This window comes from Danio rerio, chromosome 10 (genome assembly GCF_052040795.2).
Source record: "Danio rerio strain M-AB ecotype USA chromosome 10, GRCz13ab, whole genome shotgun sequence".
In the NCBI taxonomy this organism is placed as follows: Eukaryota; Metazoa; Chordata; class Actinopteri; order Cypriniformes; family Danionidae; genus Danio; species Danio rerio.
The window spans coordinates 22,482,093-22,509,922 of NC_141030.1; the positions used below are offsets into that span (position 1 = coordinate 22,482,093).

The following is a 27,830-nucleotide window of genomic DNA, read 5'->3' on the forward strand; positions in this document are numbered from 1 at the left end:
ACAGTGCTAATCACTGGGCCACCGTGTTGCCAATCTAGAAAAAGGAGGAGTAGGGGTGGGAGGGGTCATTGTTCAAGACGAATATAACCGAGGTAAGAAACTGGTTATTTATAGCGAGTTAGGAATCGTCTGATTGGTGAATCATTAGGTATCGTGAGGCCAGCCGTGGACAATCATAATCTTGTGATTCTATCGAAACTAGTTTATAAATAAACTTCACATATTTTTGCAAACATATTTTTGCTTGTCTAGAAAATGCTTCTTGATTTTATATATTTTTTTAGATATTTAGACTAGAAACAAAAGAAATAAGAAAAACAGTTTTTGCAGTGTATCCAGCTAATTCAGCTTCATGCAGAGTGTCTGCTGGGTCTTAAAAAAGTCTTTCAAAAACATAATTTTTGGGCTTAAAAAGTCTTCAAATTACAGAAATGTTGTGTTGTAGGTCTTAAATCATTTTAAACAGGTCTTAATTTGAGAATTTCTCCAAATATAGACACCCATCTAAATGACCAACAATCCATCAAAATATTTTTTTATTTATATTTGTTTAAGTTTTCTTATTGCAAGAGAAACAATTCACAACAGCTGTTAGACATTTTACAGCACATTCTCTTAAATAAATTCCCTAATCAGGAAAAGAAAACCAAAAACAGTTGCACAGTTTCTCATGATAATAACAGCAATATATCCCCTTACATTTACTCAAAAACTATTTACAGAAGTAAGGGTGAGTGGACATAATAGTTATAAATAAACACATTAGGTTGAATAGGAGTTCTACTCAATTTATTTGGACCAAAAACAAGCAAATAAATTAATTTAGTTGATTATTCATGTCATTTTCTTTATGATAAATATACTTTTAAGAATGTTTGAAAGAACTTATCATTAAAAAAAAAAAAACTCTGTATAACTAGTTATCTTGTTTTTACACATTAAAATATGTGGTTAAGAAAAACCTACTTTTTTTTTTTTAATTCCATTGGCCCAACCAGGTCATTACTTTAAATCATTAGTGTTTAGCCCTGTATAAGTCTTTAAATTTAATTAAAAATGGTCTTAAAAGGAGCCTTAAAAAGTCCTAAATAAACTTGACGAAACGGGCAGAAACCCTGTCATGTAGAGACCCCTATAGTCTATCATTGTTTGATTATTTGATTGATGAAGTGTTCATACATGCTTGTTGCCTGAATATGTAATACACATGTGCATGACGTAAGATGATAACTTTTCTTTTAATCCACCTGAAAATTTGTCATCATCAAAAAAGGGTTTGTCATTTAAATAAGCGGCCAAAACTTGGGTGTTAGGAGTTTCTTTTAGTATTTTGACCATATGCAACCATCCAGCAAAGCTATAGCAGCCACCCAGAATGCAGAATTAGCCTTTATTAGAGCATCATCTCACATGTCTGGGAATTCGACCTGAGGTCAGATCTTCTACGGCTCTGCAGTTCACACACTGAGCCTGTTGTTGATACTTCAGTGAGACGACTATTTTGGAGCCAGACGGGACCAGAGAAAGCTTGGCGTAATGGAATGACTCTGCAGTCCTTTCATCGACCATTTGCCATTTTACATGCAGCTCTCAATTGTTGCAATCTCACTACATTCCTGGCATCAGTGTGTCTTATTTTCTCATTGAGATGTTAGGGTGCCAAGTTCATGCCCTCATCCTCATTCTGACTTTGAATATAAAACATTTAACTGTTTCTCTCCTTGAGATATTGTGACCTTACACAGAAGTCTGTCATTTAACTGTGAAATTCAACCAAAACAGAAAGTTTGCTGGTGATTTGTTTACCCTCTGGGCATCTAAGATGTAGGTGAGTGTTTTTTTAATTCATTCTGTTTCTCGAATCTGATTCGCTTGTAGCTGTGCGATATCCTGCTAGTATCAGAACTTCTCCAGCCTCTTCACCTGTTATCACTCTGCCCATAGTGAGTACCAAGTGGAGGACTAAACTTAGTTTGACAAATGCTGCGGCTGTTGGACCACATAATGAACTTTTGAGACTTTTTTTTTTAGATGAGAAGTGTCGGGGGAGGGGAAAGGGAAAGGATTTGAATAAAAATAGGAGTTTCCTTTTGGGTACGTGCTGATTTTCACAGAGGAAAACAAACACAGACGCGGGGGAGAAAGACAGTGACTGTGTTTTATGACAGTGGAATGTTTGATACCGCACGTCGTATCAGAAAAAAAAAACTCTGAATTTCTCGGTAACTCGGATGCAGTCGGTAGGTCAGAAAGCCGTGTGTGTGTGTAGACAATCCTGTCACAAAATGCGGCAAAAATTAAACACGACGGTTGGCAATAGTTTGCTTGCAGTGTTCACGTTTACACTTGGAGAGCAGCATTTACAGTAGATCTTTAAGTCCATAAAATTGTAGTGATATCAACATAAACTAAGTAACTTAGAAATCCATTGACTAGGGGCTGTCTTTAAACACTGAAAGAGTACTGCTGACGATATTAGCTATAACTTTGCCATCTGAATGAACAAAGAAAGGGAGCTGATCGCACACACTTACCAAATCTTTAGAAACAGGACAATCAACACATACTGGAGCTGCACCTTTTTTTAAAGGAGACGAGCAACAAATCCAGATTTCACCGTTTCCAGACACGAAAAGCTCTCGAGTAAAAAATGTTCTGTACAAACGTATTTCTGCTGCGTGTCGCGTGCACTGATCCACACGTGAGTCCAGTTGTGCTCTCAGAGGGAAAATGAAAACAAAACCTTCATTGCAGCACATTAAAAAGGCAACACTGACGACCCGTATCTTCAAACAATTCTTATTCTTTTCCCACTTCTTTTGACAACACAATGCGTCGTCTCTCTGCCGTCTGAACACTGTTTCAGGTACAGTCTTCGAAGCGAGCATGCATATAAATGAAGTTGCATGCATACACATCAGAGCTCGCTGATTGGTTTGAACCAAGTCTTACTCATGAATTAATGCAGCACACTCAGAGACGTAATACGGTACGCCCAGGTACAGACGTCCAGTCTACATGCTGGAATACACGCTAAAATCTCATGGCCGTGACGCAGCTTCAAAAATTAGTGTAAAAACGGAAATACAAATTTGCTCGAAATAACGCAAAAACAACCATTTTTTACATTTTTGTGAAATATATGTGTCCTGTTTTTGGCAGCATGGGACACATATACCACAACAGCTCAAAAAATGTGTTTTGGTGTTTTGTGACCTTTTAAGGAACTTTGAACGTAGCATGGTTGTTGGTGTCAGACAGGCTGGTCTGAGTATTTCAGAAACTGCTGATTCTACTAGGATTTTCACGCACAACCATCTTTAGGGTTTACAGAGAATGGTGCGAAAGAGAAAATATCCAGTGAGCAGCAGTTCTGTGGGTGCAAAGGCCTTGTTTATGCCAGAGGTCAGAGTAGAATGGCCAGACTGGTTTGAGCTGATCAAAAGGCAAAAGTAACTCAAATAACCACTTACGATCGAGGTCTGCAGAAGAGCATCTCTAAACACGCAGCACATGCAACCTTGAGGCGGATGGGCTACAGCAGCAGAAGACCACACCGGGTGTCACTCCTATCAGCTAAGAACAGGAAACTGAGGCTACAATTCACACAGGCTCACCAAAATTGGACAATAGAAGATTGCAAGAACATTGCCTGGTCTGATAAATCTCACAATATGACCACAGTGTACCCCTCTTCTGATGGCTACTTCCAGCAGGATAACACACCATAGTCTGATCATGATCTATGATACTATGATCTTCTATGTGAAGCTGCTTTGACACAATCTACATTGTAAAAGTGCTATACAAATAAAGGTGAATTGAATTGAACTGAACCATGTCATAACATGCGAATCATCTCTGACTGGTTTCTTGAACATGACAATAAGTTCACTGTACTCAAATGGCCTTCACAGTCACCAGATCCTCAATCCAATAGAGCACCTTTGGGATGTGATGAAACAGGAGATTCGCATCATGGACAACCTGATCTCATGAGGAAACGTAAGTATTTTACGTTTTGTCAGTTTAGTGGATAATACGTACAAACTCATACGAGTTTAGTCATACGAAAATGTATGATTTTTAAAGAAGGCGTGGAACCCAACCCTTGTTCAATTATAACTTGTTCAATTACTTTGGCAGTTTTGAAGGCAAAAGGGAGTCCAACCCTGTACTAGTAAGGTTTACCTTCTAAAGTGGCTGGTGAGTGTATAGCTGTCCATTAGTTTATTGTTTACTTACTCCTTCCAAATTGTCTTTAAAAGCTAAATATAACTGGTTTGTAAAAATTGCAGTACTAAAGCTTATAAGTCGACACTCTCAGAAATAAAGGTACATGAGCTGTCACTGGGGTGGTATCTTTTCAAAAAGTACACATTTGTACCTAAAAGGTCCATATTAATACCTCAAGAGTACATATTAGTATCTAAAAAGTACAGAAGTGTTTTTGTTAAAATGTTTAGATACTAATATATACTTTTGAGGTACCAACATAGACCCTTTAGGTACAAATGTGTACCTTTTAAAAAGGTACCACCGCAGTGACAACTCCCGTTCCTTATTTCTGAGAACGTAGAATCCAGAATTTGTAGCTGTTATAAACTGCTTACTACTGTTAATAAAACTGTTAAAGTTAATGTTTTAACAAATAAATGAACTATTTGCTGATGCTCAATAAATGATTCAACGTGTTCCAGTAAAACTGCTTGTTACCATATTTAAAACTAAAGACAGAAATTTGTTTTGGAAAAAAACGTCCCAAATTCATAGCTTTTACATAAGCATGGGACACTAACCGTTTTCAAGGTATACTGTGCTTTGGAAAAGTCAAGGTTTTAAAACTGTCAACATTTTCTGTAATACCGCTCCTAAGGTGTGTGTAAGATTTTTTATTTACAAATTTTTTTTTTTAGGACAACAGTATCTCCAGCAGAAAAGATATCCAAAGAAGTTGTTTTAAATTGTAAAGAAATCTGTGTTTTTGAAACTAATGAAGACAGCAGAAGTCAATGATTTATTTGAATTATTTAGCTTGACATGTACTGCTCCAAAAAATTAAAAATCCTTCAACAAATAAAATATATTGTGTTCAAAGGGGGAAAAGTTTTTGTTTTATATTTAGACTTTAAAAAGAACTTATTTTAGAGCAGTATCACATGAAACCATAATATTTTTATTCATCATACTGGCCCAGGCCTACTTTTACGTGATCATACAAACCACTGGAAGTTGAAAATACACCACAGTGTCGGTTATGAGTGCCAATAAGACCTATCTGTTGATGCCTCATCCACACTGAATATTTTTTACAGCAGTACAGAAAAGTTCTTAGGCTAGGCTACCATTGAATCCATTTCATTCATTGAATTTGTGCGAAATGCTGCATAATTAATTTATAATATATTCTGTGCAAAGGCTGAAGCCAATTTACTAACTATAAAACGCCCCTGTTTGCTTAGTGAGTTCACCTGGCAATCGTTTAATTTAAGACAAATCAGTTTAGAGTCGAAGCAAATCTGAAGCGATACTCAACTGCCCTCTAGCGGCGCGGATGGGAAACTAAAAGAGTGCCTCATGTTAATTTAGCGGCTGAATATGGATGGAGATGAGAAAACACGTCATCTGTTTTCCCAACATCCTTTGGTATTTGCTTATGGATGCAGTCACCTCCAACTGAAGGTATTTTGTTCACATTTTGCCCCTGCCATATCTTTGAAAGCATCTAGAAAGCATGACAGAAGCTGGTGATTGATGAGTCAGCAGTTGCTGCAACAGCAGGGCGTTTCATACGGAGCAGAGCCGCACACAAATGCAAATCAGTCACAGTGATCAGTTCGATACAGTGAAACCCTGTTGCTTTGACATGATTGATTGCATCTCTTTTCTTTCACTGCAATACATGGGAACATAAATATCCGAGGTTTGATGCACTGAATAAATTGTCAATTTTCTAATGTCAATCTATGACCTTAGAAACAGGCGACAGATATCGAGTTATTTTGAGTTTGAATAGGTCTAGTGTTCCTCATGGTAACCCATAGCAACCGTATATAGGCTCTAAGGGAGGAGCTGTAATTGAATTTCAGGGTTGTGATTGGCTGAAGCAGGTGTTCTGAGGTTCCGTAGTAGGCTAAATGATGACTTAAAGGTATAGTTCACCCCAAAAAAGAAAATATACTCACTATTTACTCACCCCTTTCTTTTTTCTGATCACTGATGCGCTCCATTACCTATGATCGGGAGTCTGTTAGGTTCTCTTTTTACACCATGGATTTTGCTTGCATGTTTGGTGTGTGATTTATTGACATTTAGCTTAATGAAACAGGTTGATCCAGTGTTTTTTTTTTTGTTTTTTTTTGTGGCATAAACTGTCTTTCTCTCTCTTCTTCTCTCAGTCCAACAGGCCGCAGAAAGACAGTAGCTGCTAAAGCATCAACTCTTTTGAGCGGGTAAGGGCCCATGTTGTTATGGAAACTGGGTTTGAGGAGCTATTATTGTAAGGCAGAGAAGCAAACAGGATGATGTGTGCCCAGTGAGTGACAACACATGTCGCACCTCACAGTTTTTTTACGCACTCAGCCAAAGAACACATGTGCAATGTGTTTTGGGTTTTTCTGCTTTTCAAAAGCAAACTCTTGAAAGGTCAATTATGATGGCTGTTGTTTGTTATTACTGCCACTAAATCACTGAAAACAGCACTAAAGCTGGTGGAGTTTGATGGTGGAGCAGAAGTTCTTTTGATGAATCAAAATCTGTTAAAGGGATAGTTCACCCAAAAGTTAAAGTTCTGTCGTCATTTACATTTACATTGTCGTGATTACATTAGATAATCTTCGGCTTTATTCATTCATTAATTTTCCTTCAGCTTTAACCCTTTTTTCACAGCGGAATGAACCACCAACTTATCCAGCATATGTTTTACACAGTGGATGCCCTTCCATTTGCAACCCAGTACTGGGAAACACCCATTCACTCACATACACTATGGCCAATTTAGTTTATTCAATTAATTTATACTGCACGTTTTTGTAGTGTGGGGAGCACCTGGAGGAAATCCACACCAACACAGGGAGAACATGCAAACTCCACGCAGAAATACCAACTGAACTGGGACTCGAACCTATGACCTTCTTGCTGTGAGGCGACAGTGCTAACCACTGAGCCACCGTGTCACCAATCCTCTACTTGTTTCAAACCATTTCTTCCCTCTATATTGAGCACAAAAATGTATTGTGAAGAATGTTGGAAACCTGTAACCACTGACATCCACAGTGATCCAAATACTATAGAAATCAAGGGTTACAGTTTTCCCGCATTTTTCTAAATATCTTCTTTTGTGTTCAACAGAACAAAGGGGGCTCTTTAAACTGAGTCCCTTTATGTCATTAATTGATAATTGTTAAATGTGCCTGACAGGGTTGTTTGGTACAGAAGTTGTTACAATAATTTACATTTTGGTGGGTATGTTCTGGGTGAAACGGTGGCTAAGGGGTTAAAACTGTCACCTCACAGCAAGAAGTCTTTGAGTCCCGGCTGGGTCAGTTGGCATTTTTTTGTAGAGTTTGCATGTTCTCCCCGTGTTGGCTTGGGTTTTCTCCGGGTGCTCCGATTTTCCCCACAGGTCCAAAGACATGCGGTACAGGTGAATTGAATAAACTAAATTGGCCGTAGTGTATGAATGTTTGTGTATGGGTGTTTCCCTGTACTAGGTTGCAGCTGGAAGGGCATCCACTGTGTAAAACATATGCACGATAAGTTGGCGGTTCATTCTGCTGTGATGACACCTGATGAATAAAGGGACTAAGCCAAAGGAAAATGAATAAATGAATGTTTGTTGTTACTGCCACTGAATTACTGAAAACAGCAATAATATTGGTGTAGTTTGATTCTTGAACCACTGACTCTTTTTAATGAATCACAGAATCATGCAGACCTATCCAGAGCGCAGTAGTTCTTTTAGTGAATCAAAATCTGTTAAAGCAATAGTTCACAAATGAAAATTTTGTCATCATTTACCCATCCTCGACTTGTTTAAACTTATTTATTTTCTCAATATCGAGCACAAAAATGCATTTTGAAGAATGTTGGAAACCTGTAACCACTGACACTGTAGGCAAACAAGCATTTTTCATCCAGCATTTTTCTAAATATCTACTTTTGCGTTCAACAGCACAATGGAGTGTTTAAACTGAGTAGCATTATTTCATCAATTGATTCTTGTTAAATGTGCCTGACATGATTGTTGGGTGCAGAAATTGTTACACTAAATTACATTAGTGTGTGTTTTCTGTATGTCATCATAATTTTTGCTCAGAAGACACATGCTATGATATAGCCTATAAGAATATAACGAAGTAGCCTTGTTTGCACTAGTGCAATGTAAAAATACTTATGATATATGTAATGTATTATTATTTATTTGTGCAGTTATTTTTTGTATGTAGTCTACTAATTTTATGTTTGTTTGTATGGCTATGTATTTATATTAATTTATTTGAAAATGATCTCATCATTAGTCTACAATTAATAGGCTAACAATTGCACCTTCGCCTGTAATTTCCCTTACTAAAACAATCCTTAATGAAACTCATCTATGAAATTCGTCAAATTGCATCGTTTACATTTGCTTTCCCCTAACCAAACAATAACACAGCAGATACTTACATCTATTTGACATGTGTGCAAAAAATAGCTTAGACGGAGCACAAGTATGAACGTCCACTCACAACCCCAATCATGTACACAGTAAATTATTATAAGCTCTCCTCAGTGATTCGTCGGGGCTCCGGCTCGTGGTGCTGAACGGACAGCGCCCATAACTTTAACCTGCATGGGCGTGGCGCTTCAACTAACAACGGCGACTCTTTAAACCCCCTCACAAGAAAGAAACAACAATTAAAAATGGAATTAAGAGTCATTTTCCATTCCACTAACTAAACCTTTTCGTATTCGACACATATTCACCGGGTGTCCACCAAACACACGGAGCGAACGCTAACAAAGGTATCTCACAATGAGCATCAAGTGACAAGTCATCCGGGGAAAGAGCCCTCAGATATGGACACATTACATCTTTAACCCTCAAAACACCGCATCACTTCCGCCGTTTCTTCTCTCGTCTCTCCAGCGGAGCGTCACCTCATTCTCCGTCGTTCTCCTGTACGGTAACATTTTCTGCCTGTCTGTCTATCATCGCTTCAGTCCATATGTAATGCTTTCCAATCATTGACATGCTGCGTTTGATAACATAACATTTGCGTGGGTTGCAGTTTTCACAGACATGTGTTTTACTGTTTGTCATGAGTAGGCATCTTTTTTTAAGCTAATTACGATGAATTTCATAGTAATATGCTGTGGATACCGAAATATATTGTTTTGACAACTTGTGTGTGTTACTTTGAACAAATAAGTGATTTATTTCGTTGTATATTTCTAACCTTTTAGGATTTTTAGATATTTCTTATAGTTCATACTCATGTTATGTCATTAAGATGATTATTATAAATGTAGTTTAATCCATTTGACTAATGTAGGAAACCTATTGCCTCCCAATGGAAAACACTAGCATGCATTGTCCACAGAGCTCTTTCTAACCTGAGCTTTACATGCCTTTGCATCCGTCTGACTCAGTTTTCACTGAAAGAAATGTCTGCTGCCGGAGATGTGCCTGCCTTCTTCCACAACATGGGAAGCTCGAGCCCCAACCAGCCCCGGCAGAAATTCTGTGGCATGTTCTGCCCCGTGGAGGGTTCATCGGATAGCAAGACGCTGGACTTTGACTCCCTGTCCTCAGGGAAAGGTGGAGTGATCGAGAGGCAGAGGGACATCTCCAAAGCGAGGAAGGTGGAGATCAGAAGGAGCGCTGGAAAGGAGCTTCTGCAGAACCTGAATGATGAGGTAAGAGCTGCAGGGATTGTGCACTGTCATGTGGGCGGAAGCTGTCTGATTAACAGCACTGCATGGATTAGGATTCATTCAAGGCTTCTTTGAGTAGAGTAATCATACAACAGGAATAAAGTTGGAATTTAATGCTTGGGTTTTGAAAAAAAAATGAAGGGGGTGAATTAAATCATATATTTTGGTTTATGTTTGTGTACCCAGGCTTGATTTGATGTGTATTATTTAAAATATAATAAAAATAAATTACGATGTAATAAATATGAAAAAAAAAAAGAAAATCAGTAAAGACTGGTGGTATTCCTCATGTTCTGAACTTTACAAAGGCCTGTAGTGGGCTTGGTGAAAGGGGTGGTTCTTTTTTCTTAAAAAGTGGACCTTTTTGTAGTTATTCGCCTCATTTTCTATTTAATTAGGAAGTTTTAATTGGTTGCATTTTAGTGACATTTCAAGCACAGTTTGTTTTGTTGGACTAGCTGGTTGGATCATCATAACCAAGCTTTTTGAGGTACCAAAAACATTTCCCAAAGACTTAGAATGAAGAAATATTATAATAATGCTTTTTACTTTTTTAAATACAAATTTATTACATCAAATATCATTAAAAAAAACAGAATCTGTTAAAGTTTTACATAAAAAATTAGCATATCATCATTTAAACATTATTCATTTAAATAACACACTGGCCAGAACATTCAATTTTCCTCAGTCACACTGAAGCGACAGCCAAAACCATCTTCGCTGGGTTATTTTTACAATTTATTATGGCATAGCAGTCAAAATGGGACAATTGAGCTTATGTATGGGACAAATTCTGGACCTTTGTCAGTGAGAGGTGGGTCTTTCGAACCATCCAAACCCCATCTGCCTCTGGGTCTGTTACACTGGATTGCATTGTGTTTAATGATGACAGAATTCTGTTCACTGAACTAATAATTTAGAAGTTCAGTCTTTTTTCGAGAACATTCTATACAATCCATTGAGAAGTGGGCTGTGGTTTCTATCTATGCTGTACATTCTTAAAAAGACAATTCACCTAAAAACCATTTTTTTACTTTTCACCTGTTCCAAACCTTTCCTTCTTCTGTTGAACAGAAAAGAGGATTATTTTGAAGAAACCTGTTACTATTGACTTCCATAGTTTGTTTTTACCATCTATGGATGTCATGGTTACTGGTTTTTAGTACCACTTGAGAGCAAATAAATTGTCAGTAAATGTTAATTTTTAGGGGTGAACTATCCATTTATATCAAAAGATATCTAACTGATAATCAAAGTAATTTCTGGTATAAAGTTTTGTTTTCTGACAAATGAACAAAAATTTTATTTAGTTTTGTTTAAAATAAGATTAAGAACATTCATTTGTTTAAATGTTTTTATCTATTTTTTTGCGGTGTACAAATATGTTTCTTTATACAACATTGAGTATTTAAAAACATATTGTGAGTTTATGAAGTGATATTGCTTTAAAAGTTGACAGCTTAGTTTTTATGTAATTTTTTATTCATATTTACCATACACCCTTACATATTTTACCACCCATATTATTTTCTATTATTTAATTTATGTTATTTATAAAAAAAAAATAAAATAAAGGTTCTTATTCATGGAAGGTTCTTTAACATCCAAGGAAACTTCCTATTATCAAAATAAAAGTAAACAAGTGAAATTAAGTAACAGATAAATTACTTTTTTTAGTAAAAAAATGCATTTGCATCATTTAAAAGTTCTCTGTTCATAAAAAGAAAAAACAATGGGGTATATGCTGAGCTAGTGTTTATCCCATACTGAAAAACTTCCGGTGACCTGTTATTGTACATTTTTTCCCAATTCATACGGTTCCTTTTACAGCATTAATGTTGTAATGTAATTAAAATACAGTCAGTTAAATAAACGTTGGCATTCATAGTTGCTCAAGCGTAAAATGAGACAAAAAGCCGTTTACTTGCACATGCCCGTCAGAATCGGCAGGATAGTGCAGAAGCTCCATTGAAAATACTGGGGTAAAATAAATGCTCATATTACTAAGACATGGCGGGGAAAATGTAATTTAATGCAGTGCTTCTTGTACAATCTAAGACCCACTTTATATCGGATATCACTCAGCCAGTGAAGATCGCTGATTTTTAAAGAAAACTGAACTTAAATGTGCCAATTTTTCCATTGGCATAAAATTGACTGGAAGAGCTTAACCCAGGTTACTGGCAAAAAGTCCTATTAGCATGTTTCGACATATACCCTATTCTTTAACAACTTTTATCTGAAAGATTCTTAAAGGAACCAATAATTCTTCTTCTTTATGTCATTACTGCAGAAAAAAAAGTCTTTGAGTGTTATCAATTCATTTGCAATGACTTATTTTACTGCATATTTTGTACAGCCTCTTAACTGTATATTTGACTTTTTTGTAATCATATCACTCTACACTTACTTTATTCTCATGTCAAAATGTCAGTAAGTAGCAACGTGAGATGACATACTGTCAACAAACATCATCATCAAATGCATCCCTTTGAAGCAAAAGCTTACTGTTTCTTTTGTGATTACAAGCAGCTAACTGACTGTACCATATTCCTCATTTATTTTAAAACCATTATATTTTTAAAGGTTTCATTTAAAGTTTTAATATTTTATATAATGTTCCAATGGCAATTTATCAGTAAGCTGAAGCCTAACTGTCAACAAATCATGTTTGAAATAAAACAAAGATGACTAAAACATCTGATACGATTTTTTTACAGTCATTTCTTATTCCTTAGAGCCCAATAATTAAATCTCTATGTGTGGTATCTGGATGTGGTAACCATGGCTACAGAGAGAGTGATGCTGAGCCTTGATTGAAGTTCATCCCAACAGGGCTTTCCGAGCAATAACTTGGGAACTGTTAAAAATCTCATATTCCTGTTTCCTCTTTATATTCAGAATTGCCATTCCTATTTACATTGGAAAAGAAAACTGTAAAGCTGTTTTACTTTGCAGAGTGTTCAATTTGACTATGCGTGGTAAGATGATACTATGATCAAGAAAGCACTACAGTATGTCACTTAGTTTACTAAAGAGGAAATTGTGGTGTGTTTAGCAAGTGTGATTTAAAGCCACTCCTATGCTTTTTCCTTCACTGATAGACCGTAATGACTGCAGAGATCAATAGCATGTTCAGTCTGCTGCACTGAGAGCAGTCAGAAAGGCCCGGATATTGAGCTTTAGTCTTTGTGCGCTATATACACTGAAAAAGGTATTCTGAAAGTATGGTTTTATTATTGCCTGCTGCTCAAAATGAGAATCTGAGGAACCCCATTCAATGTGGTGGCATTTTATGGGTATATTGATTTGTAAAAATCATTTTAAAATCGTTGTAGGCACATTCATTGCTTTGTGGATGCAACTTTTTTTTTATTTAGCAGTTTATTTTGAACCATTTTCACAATAATGAAAAATAAAAAGATTTTTGATCATTTGATTATTATTTATTTGTTTGTTTGTTTATTCTTTATTAATAAAATTAAACTTTATCATTAAAATAAAATACCTTTAATGCATAAGCAAATATTTAAATATTCATTAAAATAAACCTAAAGTGTATTTAGTACAAATGATGATTGACTATGAAAGTCATGAAGTGTGTGATTGAGTAAATAATAGTAGTAGTTAACAATAATTATGATTTTTTTTTTAATAAAGGTGAAAAATTTGTATTCATTCATTGTTTGATTAATTGATTTATTTTTACTTTTACATTTTTATTTGTAAATATGTGGCTAATTTTAACAAACATTACGGACAAAATTACTTTTATCTGGCCAGGATGAAATAAGCTCTTTTTTGAAGTTATAAATAGTATTTTTCCTTGACTTTGTATCAAATGTGTAATAAAAATCAAATGTTAATTTTAATTTATAATTTGAAAAAATAAAAAAATAAAAAGTCTGAAGAGATTCATTCTGAAATTGGAAACACTGCACAATGCTGAGGTACATTGATATTTGGAATGTTCATCTTTATCGCTATCATTTGCATTTTATGCATTTTTAATTATTAATTTATTCAGAGAAACATATCAGGCCAATAAGCTTTTTATTAAACTGCATACTCATTTGCACACAATTAGGATAAATTCATTGCTGAAACAATTGTGTTGCCTTTGTTTTATATGATTTTTCCCTCATCTTTGATCATGCAAACACTGATTCGCGTGCCATTAAAACCATTGTCTGAATGACTGATCACCCTCTCTGGGCTCAGAGGAGGAGCTGCAGGCTGTCCAGGGCGGGGTTGTGCGCCTGCGCGCTGCTCTTCGCTAAGAAAATCACTCGTTTTGTCTCAGACAGTCTGGGTGGACTTGGTGCATCAGTGGAGAGGAGATATTGGGCACAGGTCCTTTGTCCTTCACATTTCCAGCGCTTTGCCTCCTCCATTCGCTTCTGAATTCCATTAGGACTACAAAATCTGTCCGAAACCAAGGCATTTCCCCTCCCAAGCAGATCCTTGCATCCGTTACTAATACAGTGATAACGGTTCATCAAAGGCAATAAGAGCATAACGAAGATGTCTGGCTATCAGGGCAAGAAGAATATTCCCCGCATAACCGTGAGTTATGGAATATCTTCTTTAAATATATATATACACTAAACATAAAGTATGTTTAGATAGCCTACATATATCAATCTTGTGGGAGTAAATGATGTGTGTAACCGCTTGTGAACCCTCGCTCCGCACAGCGACTTTACAATACGTTACTCAGGTGCTCGACGCCGGTAAACTTGCCATGTTTTATTGCGAAATGTCATTCTTGAGGCAAGACTGCAGCACATAATAGCGTTCGGGCAGTTTAATGAGATTCACACCTCATCTACAACACGACCTTTATGATTATACGAAGCTGTTTATGCTGCTGCCTTGCGTCGCGTTTCTCGCGTCAAGCGTTACTACATTGAACAGCAACGTATATTATTACAAAGTTCATCAGCTAATTTAATAAAAACAACCAGTTATTAGAAAACCGATACGTGTTCGGCCAATGTGACCTGATGCTACGCGAACAAAACGAACATGTTTGAGGGAGCGGTACAGGATAATGGAAAAAACGCATGGGAAACGAGGAAAAATGATCAGATTTCCTTCCTCAACGCTCCTGATTTACAACCAAGTGAAATGCATAGAGTGACCAAACGTTAAAAAGCATAACAATTGAATGGCCCATATTTATGCAATTTTACATTTGGTCACCCTGTGCATTGAAATAACTGTCTCTAGAGCACAGCAGATTAGACATTATCACCATCTAAGATTGTAACACATCTTTATGTCAACACAATACACCCAGTTTGATCTTTTTTATAGTATACATGCTGTAAATAGCATTTCCTAGATGGTGGGTTGGAGCTCCATTGGGCTCGGCTGGTGGCGGGTGTGCCTTTGTTTCTTTTCAAAGGAAGCACTTTCAGCTGAGGTTTTGGGGGAGAGCTTTAGGACACCCGTTTAGAGTGTCTAAATGAGAAGTAGGTGGGCTGTGGTTTCCATCCAGCATGTTACGGAAACCGCAACCAGCTCTTGATCTAAGAGCTTGGAGAGACCGGCGCGTGGATGTAAAAGATCCAAATGTGCAGCTAAGAACATATTCATATAAGAAATGATGGAAAATAGGCAAGGAGATGACCAATTTGACGTCTACATGGAGAGAAATGCTTGTGGAGTTGCCCAAAGCAATGCTGGCAGTGCCACACCCCTGTTACAGTGGCACTATCTTTTAGTGTTGTGTCTGTGGGAAAGTAATGGGAATGGAATTCACACTTCACAACAGATCTGTCGATTGACATCAAATGCTGTACTATGTTTTTTTTTTTTACTTGTTGCGTCTGTTGGAACTACAGCTTGGCCCCATCAGTCATCACCTCTTGTTCTGTCTGTGCTGTAGAGGAATTCATGAGCGTTTTCGATGAGAATTTGCTCACTGCAGACCTCCCAAGCACACTGTGACCCAAAGACCCCATGCATAAATATTGTCCTCCTAACAGCTTCGACACAATTGGCTGAATTGTTCTGGTGCTAGTTAAAAAAATATTTTTTCCGAATTTTTGTTTTCTGCTTTCTGCTGAAGACAAAAATTATGCAAAGGATGGTAGATTTAGATTTTTTAAGCACACAGAAGACCCCCACAAAAAAGCTAGAGATAAAAATATTGTCCTTCTAAAAGCTTTGGCACAACTGGGTCACTTGTTCTGGTGCAGAGTGTAAATTTAAGGGGACAGTTCACATCAAATGAAAATTCTTTCATCATTTACTCACTCTCATGTGGTTTCAAATTGTTTGTGTTTCATTCATCTGATGAAAACAAACAAACAATATATATATATATATATATATTGAAGAATGCTGAAAACTAGTGTTTATTGACTTCTCTCCTACAACGGAAGTCAATGGCTACCAGTTTCAAACATTCCTCAAAATATCTTCTTTTGTTTTTAACTGAAAAATGGTTTCGAATCACTGACTAAATGTATATTTTTGAATCAACTATTCTTTATCCTTTAATATGTTTTCATTAATTCATTGTTATAATAGTTTACTCGCTGTTAGTATTTAGAAATGTCAATAGTATCTGTTAGGGTTGCACAGTGTACTGGTCCAATGGTGGTATTGTGATACTATTTCTCCAAAATACTGGCGGTGTCACTGAAGTTTGTAAGCGGTATTATCATCTTTAACAGTCTATCTACAATAGATTTTTTTGGATGTGGAAAAGTTACTAAAAATGTTCACACGTTTGTGCATCAATCTATCATTTTATTTTAGAGCCCTTTAAGGTGGCACGTTTTTTGATGTTCTCTGAGGTTTTAAACGCACATCTGAATCCGTTCATTTCTGTTCCTAGAATATGATTTGGAAGCTACAACCACAACAATCTCTTAAGAACAACTCACAAAGTGAAATTTTGAATTACTTTGGATTGTTACCTGGTAAGACTGTAAAAAAAACAAAACAATAGATAAAAAACCCAAAATAGCAACAGGAAACATTGAAACAATTTTTGAGCACTTAAAATAGCCCAATTTTGTTGGACAATGCTATTTTTGTAACAAATTTCATTTGGTAAGTTGTATCTTTATTTTAATGTATTTTATTTTGGTCAGTTATTTACAAAATAAACAAAAAGAACGAATTCATTTTAGGTGACGTGCAAAAATTTCAATTTTTAATAATAAGGGAATTAGGCATTAAATTCAAGACCTATAACATGTAAAATATAGTATTTTCTTTATATATTGAGTCATGAATGACAGTATTGCAATACTACTTGGTATCATGATACTTCAGCTGGTGTAGAATCGTAATATGAATTAATGGTATTGTGACAACCTTAGTATCTGTTTTAACCTATTATTTATTGAATTAAGTCAATAATTAAGTATTGAATTTAGAATCTGAAGTAAGGAAAATAAGAGCTTACAAATCAGAATCAAAATGAATCGAGACATCATCAGAATTGATACCCAGACAATACTGTTCCAATAAAGCATTAGACATAAAGATTTTAACAATTGTTCATTCATAAATTAAATAGCTGTCCTTTATTCATTCTCAAGTTGTTCCAAACCGATATGAGTTTATATTGTTCAAAACAGTGGTGTAAAGTAACAAATTACAAACACTCAAATTACTGTAATTGATAGTTTTTTTTTTCTCAAGGATTGTAATTTACTACGTAGTTTTAAAAATGTGTACTTTTACTTTCCCTTGAGTACATTTTTTAGTGGTGAATCAGTACTTTTACTTCACTACTTTCCTTCAACCTGCAATCACAACTTTATTTTTTCCTTGTCTGTGATGATTGGCTTAAATAATAAAATAATAATAATTTGCATCATATGGAACAATTTCAAGACATGTTTGGAAATTGTCCAAGAAGATGCCCAAAATCTGTTCACGCAGTGACTGTTTAGACAGACGAGAAGATGGCGGATGTTTACTGTATGATGACTGAAATCAACACATGAGTAGTTCAGATGCAAAAACCTCTAAAATATTCTCCTAAAATAAGCATTTTTGTCAGCCTCTCGTGTTTATGTTCAGTTGTTTCACTTGAAAGGCAATGAAAAGAACTATAGTATAAAATTACTATGCTAATTTTAGAAGAAAATATCAAATGGCTTTTAGAGGTTTTTGCATCTAAACTCTTCAAATACTCTTAAACAATAACGTAATGCTCTATAATGTTACGTTAACACAAGCTGCATGTAAACGCATCACCTTTTCACAGCGTAATACTCACTACTCTTAAGTACTTTTTAAAGGGCTACTCTTTACTCATACAGTTTGTCAGAATTATTACCCCCTTGTTTATTTTTTCCACACATTTGTAAACATAATAGTTTTAATAACTCATTTCTAATAACTGATTTATTTTATCTTTGCCATGATGACAGATAATAATATTTTAGTAGATTATATACAGCTTCTATACAGCTTAAAATGACAATTAAAGGCTTAACTAGGTTAACTAGGTTAATTAGGTTAGGTTAGGGTAATTAGTTATTGTATAATGATGGTTTGTTCTGTAGACAGTCGAAAAAAAAAATAGCTTAAAGGGGCTAATAATTTTGAACTTAAATGGTTAATAAAAAAATAAAAACTGCTTTTATTCTAGCTGAAATAAAACAAATCAGACTTTCTCCAGAAGAAAAAATATTATCAGACATACTGTAAAAATTTCCTTGCTCTGTTAAACATCATTTGGGAAATATTTAAAAGATAAAATAAAATTCAAAGGGGGGCTAATATTCCGACCTCAACTGTATTTTGCGTAATATTTACAACATATACTTTTACTCTACTTGCCTTACATTTTTGGGTAAATAATGGTATTTTTATTTGAGTATGATATTTAGTACTCTTTTCAACACTGGTTCAAAATGAAAGAACATATTTGGAAGAATGTTGGTTACCAAACAGTTTTCCCCATTGACTTCTATAGACATCTGGATCAGTGGTTCCAAGAACCTTCAACATCTGTGGAACCTTTATTCCAAAACACAAATGATTTCTTAAAGCGGAAACAGGTTCTTTAAATAAGTAGATATTCCTCACACTAAAAAAATAATTAGTTGTTTTAAAAACTCTTGATGAATTATTGGGGAACAAAAACCTGTATTTTTTAAATCACCGTGAAATCAAGATTTTTAGATGATAGTATCAGCATCTTGTGGATATATAAGATTCTGATCCAAAACACAATCACATTTTGAAGATATAAACAGCAAAAGTTTGCAGTTTGTCTACCTAAATAGAACTTTTTTCAAATGTCATCTCATACTTTCATTAAATCTTCGCACCAATCAAATGCCCTATGTTATCTGACATGTCCCGCCCCCTTCTAGACACTTCTCATTTGCTTTGCATTTGACTCACGGGAGCTTAACTACTTTCGCTGGCAGAGCTGTGATGAAAACAATACACTATTGGCTGATTTTTTAAAAAGGGGAAGGAGCTACTCTATATCTCTCCTTGTCTTTATGTTTCAGTTACATCATGCGTTTAACAAAATTACACATTTCAAAGCACTCTATGGGACCTTTAAGACAGTTTGGTTACCAATATTCTCTTGAGAGAAGAAATGTTGATAGATACTAATTTTTATCTGAACTGTCCCTTTAAGAGAAGTAGAATTGGCCAAATGGATTGATTCGATTTGTACTGTATGCGCTGCCGGCGTGCTGTGAATCCACACAGGCATATGTCAGCAGGGCTGGAGTGATGGCGGGTGCTGGAATGGTGAAGGGTGGGTCTGGGTGGAGCAGCTGCATTGGTCAGCTGTGCAGACAGGCGGAGGAGGAGGGCACCTTCCACCGCCTCATTAAAGATGAATGCTATAGCTTTAATTCACCACCTGCCCGCTCACTTTAAGCCATAGTTACGAGGTCAGATATCAGGAAGGAATTTTTATGCTAAGAAATTCATTGACTGCATTTACATATTAATTGTAGCCGTTACATTCTTATTACATTCAGAAAGAGAAAAATATATACACTAGTAATTTTTTTTAAAATATTGAATTTGTTATTTATAAAAGATTTATTTATAAAGTAAAAATATTTATAATTATTATTTCAATACGTACAAAATTTTGACATAAATATAAAAATAAAAGGCACATTTTCCAAAATAAACTTTATTTTTAAATATTTCTTACTTGTTATTCATTTAAAATGTAACAATAACCATATACGTTTATTTATCAAATAAAGATTTTTTGTTTGTTTTAATTTAATATTCATCTATTTAATAATAATCACTGCAGATAAAGACTTACAACAAAAAGATAGCATAATTAATTTTAATTATTTTATTATCTTTCTGTAATAATATATAACTTATTTCTACAGAAATAAGTCATTACAAATAGTAAAAAATATATACATATATATTTTTACTTTAGCACTCTTAAATGTTTCTTTTCGGTTTAGTCCCTTCATTAATCTGGGGTTGCCACAGCAGAATGAACCACCAACTCTTAAATGTAAATCAGCAATGCATGTTCGATACTTATTAAATTTATTTGCTAAATAAAGATGCAAGCTATAATTTCTATTACGCAAACAAATAATCGATAAATAAGTAATGTATAAACTTGTATTTTATAAATTAAATAAAAAGCAGGATGAAAGCCCACACTGACAAAGGTCCCTTATATGAGCTCATTTATTCCATGTTTAACTTCTATGCTATCATAAATTCTGACATTAACCACCAATTAAAAAAGGCTTTAAGACCAAGAGGAATCCTCTGTTGGATTATTATTATTATTATTATTATTATTATTATGTTTGAAAATTATGTGTGAATTATTCAAATGGCAAAATTCTGACTGAGGAAAGTTGAATGTACTGGCCAGCTTGTTTTTTGCATATAGGCTTCAGTTTTAGTTTTAACAGGTCCCTAAAATGAATTTAATGATAGATGATAAAACAGTTATATTTAAAAAAAAAGAAGTACTTTTTCATATTATTTTATTCCAAAATTTTTAATAAAAAATGCTAATCTTAACATTATTTATAAAACTGTGATATAAAACCTAGAGTTTGAATGCACATTTCGTCACCTTGGAATTATAAGTTTCTATCTGCATTCTGAATGATTTTGAGATATTGAGCTTCAAAGTTTTTGCATTCCATAGCAAACAGTATGTGTGTTACATTTGTTTTTTAAATAAAATTTCTTAAAACTTAAACAACTTTTAAAAAAATCCCTTAATGTAAATAAGTTGTCATTTTTTAAGAATTTGTCAATAACTCAATAACCTTATAATTCTAAGGTGAATAAACACTTAAAACAGGATGATAAGTAGTTTGGCAAAATGGTAGGAAATATTTTTGGTACATAAAAAAGTGTGGTTATTATCACCATCCATCAAGCTTATCCAGCAAAAATGTGCTTAAAATGTCACTAAAATGCAGTATTTAAATCTCATAATTAAATAAAAAAGAAGACAAATACCTGCAAAAAGTATTGCAGAAAAAAAGAACCACCCTTTTAATAAGCTGGCTACGGGCCTGAAAAGTAATTAACATGGTTTTGGCAAATAAAAAAAGAATATAAGCAATTATAATGAATATTTAGAATAAAGCTATATTTATTAAATAAGTGAGTAAATATAATTTTATAAATAGGAACTAAACACATATGTAGTTTGTAGTAATGTTTTTAATAGTTTTAAAATATTAAATTAAATCTAGAATGCTCTGCTGACCTGCTGTCAAGTCTCATGTTTAGCACCGAACACAAATCTCCAAATCCACAAGAATGCCAAATAACATACAGTATTCCCATTCATAATGACTTTGTAAGCAGCTTCGGTTGCAGCTCATAGGGGGAAACGGGACCCTGCACACTAACAGACGAGACGCGCTTTCAGTTTCTTCTAAGAGGATCATGTGCAGATCAGCCTGGCAACTAGAATTTGACTTAACTAAATCCAGCTCTAAGTGAACGAGGGACAGAATTGCAAGTGTTTAAGCCTTGAGATTGGAAGTCAGTCAGCTTGCATTTTTAATTTTATTATTATTAGTTTGGTTCTTGATTGTGAATGAGCACATAGCAAGACTAAATCTTTCCTGCTTTGATATGCAAATATGACATTAATTATGGTGCATATAATTCACATCCTTAAATTTTGTATACAATGTTTTTATTATCAGTAAATAAACAAATACATGCATTTAAAATAAAAATATGCATTTAGTAAATGTATTATTTAGTTTAAATATTTATTAATGTTTTATTTATTTTACAATAAAACTATTTATTATCTGTATGCATGTTATTAAGTAATGCATTTCTAAAAAAAGATTTAAATAATGAGGATTATTTATTTATTTGATTATACTTGCATCCAATATTTATATATTTATATTAAATTTCTGCAGAATATTCCAATATTTATATATTTATATTAAATTTCTGCAGAATATTAAAAGTTTTAATTTGAGTTCATTCTTTTGTAACAATATTACATTACAATCTGTGTTACTGTAGCAATTAAATTACAAAAAAAGGAAAATATTTTTTAATAATTATGTTTATAATATTTACTTAAAACTATCATGTGAAATGAGTAAATTAATGCATAAATATGATGTATTTACACTATTGTTTTTAATTCATTAGACAAATGATGGCGAGTTATTTATTAATGTTTTATTTGTTTGTTTAGTTTCATATATATCTCTATATTGCTTTGCACAAGTAATTATTTAACTAGATCAGAAGGTCAGTATTTTATTTTTATCCTTTACGCCTCATACCGTACACTTGATGTTCATGTTATTTTTGAATGCCTGCTTAAACTTACATTATCATTTATGAAAAGCAGAGGCCGTTATTATAAACATGTCAACCTGAAGACTTCCTGTAAATGTTCTCATGCACAGCCACTCTGGAAAAACTCCAAAACAAGCCTCGCTTCAGTTCATAGAGTCCAAGTTTTTTTTCAGACTTCCTCTAATTAACATTATGACCTTTTTGATGATGTCACAATGCTTTGATGGCTGTGATTGGTCACTCTGTGCACAGAGAGAGTGAGGAAATGGACAAAAGTGATTGAGAGTCCATGTTATGTAATGTGTGCTATGAAGCAGCTGTTCAGTGTGGCTGATGGCCAAAGACACTCGCGGCGTACCAGAAGACCTTTGACAAGGTCTGGACATTCTGGAGGAGCTGCTTAGTTTATCTATTAAAGGTGACATTTATGCCCCTTTCCAGGAGATGTCAAAAAGAAAATCTATAAAAATCTCTGGTGTCCTCAGAATGTGTCTGTTCAGCTCAGAATACAACACAGATTATTTATTATAGCTTGTTAACTTTGACCCTATTTAGCTGTGAGCAAAAAAAAGTAGGCAAATTTAAAGGGTAATGAACCCCCAGCTTATGAATATGTCAACTTTAACTGCAGTTTGGCACTTTCACTTTAATTCAGGAACATTCGATGCATGCCCCCTATAACAAAGGAGTATTGGATGCGAGGAAGAGTGTTGTTTTAATGGAATGTTTGATACCGCATGTCGTATGAGAGAAAAAAACCCTCCACATTTCTCAGTAACTTAGACGCAGAGCAGCATTTACAATGGATCTTTCAGTCCATGATATTGTAGTGATGTTAACGTACTGTAAACTTTGTAACTAAATCATTTTGACCAAGGTATGTTTTTAAACACTGAAAGAGTACTGCTGATAATACTAACTAGCTTTTCTTCTGAATAAACATAAACAAAGAACACTGATCACACACTTACCAAATCTGTAGAGACAGGACAATCAACACGAACTGAAACCACATCTTTTTTGAAAGAGACGAGTGGAAAATCCAGATTTCACCATTTCCAGAGGCGAAAAGCCCTTATGTAAAATTTTTTCCTTACAAACATATTTATGTTGTGCGTTAGCAGACCACTGTATTCCAGACGTGAGTACAGCTGCGCCATCATAGCGGGAATTGAAAACAAAACCTTTGTTGCAGCACATTTACATCACAACACTGACGACCCATGTCTCCAAACAATTCTTCTCCTTCCACTTGTTTTAATCACGGTTGGCAACAGAACGTGATGTCTCTCTGCCATCTAAATACTCTAACAAATAAAAACAGTCTTCAAAGCTATCATGCATAATGTTGATTGTTGAAGTTGCACATCATAGAGTGCACTGATTGGTTTGAACTATGTATTTCTCATAAAATAACGTTAAAAGCTCAAAGACGTCACGTTGTACCCGCCAGTACAGACATCCAGTCTACACACTGGAATTTACGCTAGAATCTAATCACCGTGACGCAGCTTCAAAATTTCTTCTCAAACCAGAAGAACGAATTTGCTTGAAAATGCAAAAACAAGCAATTTTTACTTTTTTGTGAAATATATGTGTCCTATTAGTGTTTTTAGCAGGGTTGGACACATATATGACCTCTCAAAAATGTGTTTTGATGTTTCGTAACCCTTTAAAGAAACACTCTAGAGTTTGAGCTGATGAAAAAAATAACAACTTGTTCACTTAACCTAAAAAAGCAGTAAGTCTTAAAGAAAGTAATTCTTAAGAAAAAAAGTTTTCCTTTTTTCCCTTAATAAGCCATGTACTTTATATACTGTCCAGCAATGAATGAATGTGATAAGACTCATTTCTTTTTGACATTTCATCCTACAGTGTGAGGGGTAAAGTTGAAAGACTCTTTTAAGTAATACATATTGGCTTGTCCTTTTGGTAGATGCTTTGTGGGCTAGTGTTGTCAAAAAATCCATCAGACGAATCAGATGTCAAGGCCAGTTCACATTGCACAGACAAACGCCAGCAAACACCAGCAAACAAGTTGGCCGTTGTATTTAAAATGTTGTGAAAAAATAACTGTCAGGTTCACACTGCCCAAACTATTGCCACACACATTAATTAAACAATTATTTAAATGATCTTTCTCAGGGTTAGGAAGACATTTACGTGAAGTATGTCTGGTCTGTGGTCAGCTTTTTGGAAAACAATATCACACTGCATAGAAATTCCACAATCTAACAAACGTCAATTGAACATGTTGCTGACAGGGGAACACACTTGCGACGTCTCCATCTAATGACATGAATTAAAGGTATACACAAAACTAGCACTGTTTCCATTCAAATATTGTAAAGAAAAAAATAATAATTTACTAGTTAAGAGAAGCTACTTGTCTGTCTGGTGGTTTGTCCTTGCCATTACACCAATTTTTATCACATGACCTTTAAAACAAAGTCCCATAACCTTTTTTGATGCTCATGCTGGAATCTATCCAGTAAATCTATTTCCATTGTAATTTTTGCATGTTTTCTAATTGAAAATGGTGTATTCCCATACACTTTTTATGTGCATTTTCAATAGAATTTCCATAACCGTTTTAGGGGCCGATCACACCGAACATGATTTTAAAATTTCTAAAACACAGCGCACAGCGGTGACTTTTTTGTTGACAAGAAAAAAAAGAAGTTTGTGCACTTTGTATGACACAAGGCAATGACTCAGGGTGTCCGCAGGGTCTTAAAAAGTATTTAAAGTTAAATCAATTGTAAGAAAATGAAGGCCATTAAAAGGTATTAAAAAGCCTTAATATCGTTTTTAGGAGGTTTTGTTCAAGCGTTGTCCAAAGTGTTTGACTCCAAAAAAGCATAAATATTTTTTAGTTTCCATTGAAAATAAACAACGGCGTGCTCGATCCATGTGGACCGGGCAGATTGATGTCACGTAATTTGTGACAAACGTGGGGCGGTGATGCGATGCGCTCCACATGTAGTGAAACCACAGAGTGAAACAGACGGCAAAATGGGAAAATGTAAGTTTGTGTACTCCTGGTTGAAAAAAGAGGAGTTTAAACAGTGGCTGAAGCCTGTCGCTGAAAAACAACCACATAATTTGTTCTTGCAAACTTTGTTTGTTCCGAATCTTCTTTAGCTTTGTTTATTCCGAGTTCTGTTGCATGGTTTTGCTCCATTGATTTATTTAACTACAACTGTTCCTTAACAACAGTTTATTAAGTTAAAGGTTTGATACTGATTTGAAATTGAAGTGATGATTAGGTCTTAAAATAAGTCTTTTAAAAAGTCTTTATGATGCATTGAAATTATCTTTAGGATTCCTGCATATACCCTGTGGCTGAATCAGCTGCCTATTGTGCATGAGTGTTGCTGTTGATATTGGTGTAATTTTAATATTTTTTAATATTGTGATAGTCAAGATTTTTGAAGTCATACAGCTCCGGATAACTCAAAACAGCGACCACTAGTCATTCCTCCATCTTCAAAAGTCTCCGTAGTCGTCTTGACAACACAAACACTGCTGTCACCTCAACTGAAACTCCGCCTCTGCTTTCATTTGATTGGAAAATGAAAAAGACGCGACTGACATAAGGTGCTTTTGCCACTCAGAGTTTACCTTTTTTAACTGTGAGTGCACAGCATGCAATGACAAAAGTGCGAGGCACAGCAGGCAGTTAAAATGCAAGTCGCAGTAGGCAGTTAAAACATGAGGCACAGCAGCCGATTAAACAGTGAAGCGCACAGGGCACATAAGCAGCAAGCAAAACTTTCGCAGCCCTTAGTAAATTATTTTGAAAAAAGCGCCTCTCAACGCAAAAAGCGTGTTCGGTGTGATCTGCCCCTTATTATGCCCTCCACAAATATGTGTATTAAAAAGGGATGGAAACACAGCTACTGATCTAACAAACTCAGACAGATTTGTTTGCTTGCATTCATTACTTTCAAACACTCTTGTGCAATCTTGAAGCGATGATCACTGTAGCCAGTCACAGCTATATATTTTGCACACTTTTTGCAGATTTTTTTCTATGAAAACACTACCAGGAATCTAATTATAGCACTCAAACCCAGAAAAGTTGTAATTGCTTGCTATGTCTTCTTTAAATTTACTAAATCTGGAGGGTAATGATGCAGAGTTAGGTTGCAGGACTGTGTCAGGTGTTGTTGTCCTCTGTAATGCTGTGTAGTAGAAGATGTCAGGTCACTGGAGTATTTGCTTTCATCGCTAAGTGAATCAGGGCAGGGCTTGGGAAGCCACCCAGGGCCTCATGTTGCCGGGTTGCCAACAAGCACGCAAAGAGGCAGAAACAGAGACAGAGACGCCTTTGTCCCGTATGATGCCGAGGACCTTGTGACTGGAATTGTTCCACTGCTCCCCTTTCAGAAAAATGGCCGTTCTTTTGGGGCCCTGGATGTAAAGAGAGGCCTGGCCAGTGGTGTCTTTAGCAGCAAGTCGAGCCAACTTTTGCTTTTACTTCATACTGTAGGGTGGAATGATAAAAAAGAAACTAGTCTTATCACATTCATTTATTGCTGGACAGTACATAAAGCTCATGGATTATTAAGGGAAAATTTTTTACTTTTTTTTTGTGGCTTAATGAGGTTTTTTGTTGTTGTTAAGTGAACAAGTCGTTCTTATTTCATTGTTATTTTTTCATCAACTCTAGACTGCACTAGACTGCTTTAAAAAATCTGAATAGCTAGTGTTTTTATTCTGTTGTTTGACTGATTATTTATTGATTTAAGGGCTGGGCGATTTGGCCTAAAATCAAAATGTTGATTAATTAAACATTTTAACTTGGTTACAATTAATCAACGATTATATTATTTATTTATAATATGTCTTTTCCCTCATAGTTTACTGACAAGTTTTGTACATTAAATATGCTCACATATTACAAGTGATTTTAGAATGTAGGGTGGATTATTTTATTTTAAAATTATTGAAGTAAACACACATTATCTACTATCTATGATTATTTATTGAACACCAACGTTGAACAACTGAAATTAAAACACATGTTGCCTAAAACGTGTCTCTCTGCATCGCTGTCACTGATACCAAACCGACCAATCATAAAGTTTGTGCTATGTGTGGTTGTGATGTGT

At 35.0% G+C, this 27,830-nt stretch overlaps 1 protein-coding gene across 10 annotated transcripts in view; it reads left to right on the plus strand.

The window, feature by feature from the left end:
- Window positions 1–5,492: 5,492 nt before the first annotated feature.
- dpysl2b (dihydropyrimidinase like 2b) overlaps window positions 5,493–27,830 on the plus strand; it is a 51,077-nt gene continuing 28,739 nt past the window's right edge. Inside the window, exons 1-3 of one of the 10 annotated variants that reach the window (XM_087269491.1) lie at window positions 5,493–5,682; window positions 6,399–6,452; window positions 9,634–9,900. In XM_087269491.1, the coding sequence (XP_087125617.1) occupies window positions 9,649–9,900 (252 nt within the window). In that variant the 5' untranslated portion in view covers window positions 5,493–5,682; window positions 6,399–6,452; window positions 9,634–9,648. 10 annotated transcript variants of the gene reach the window in all.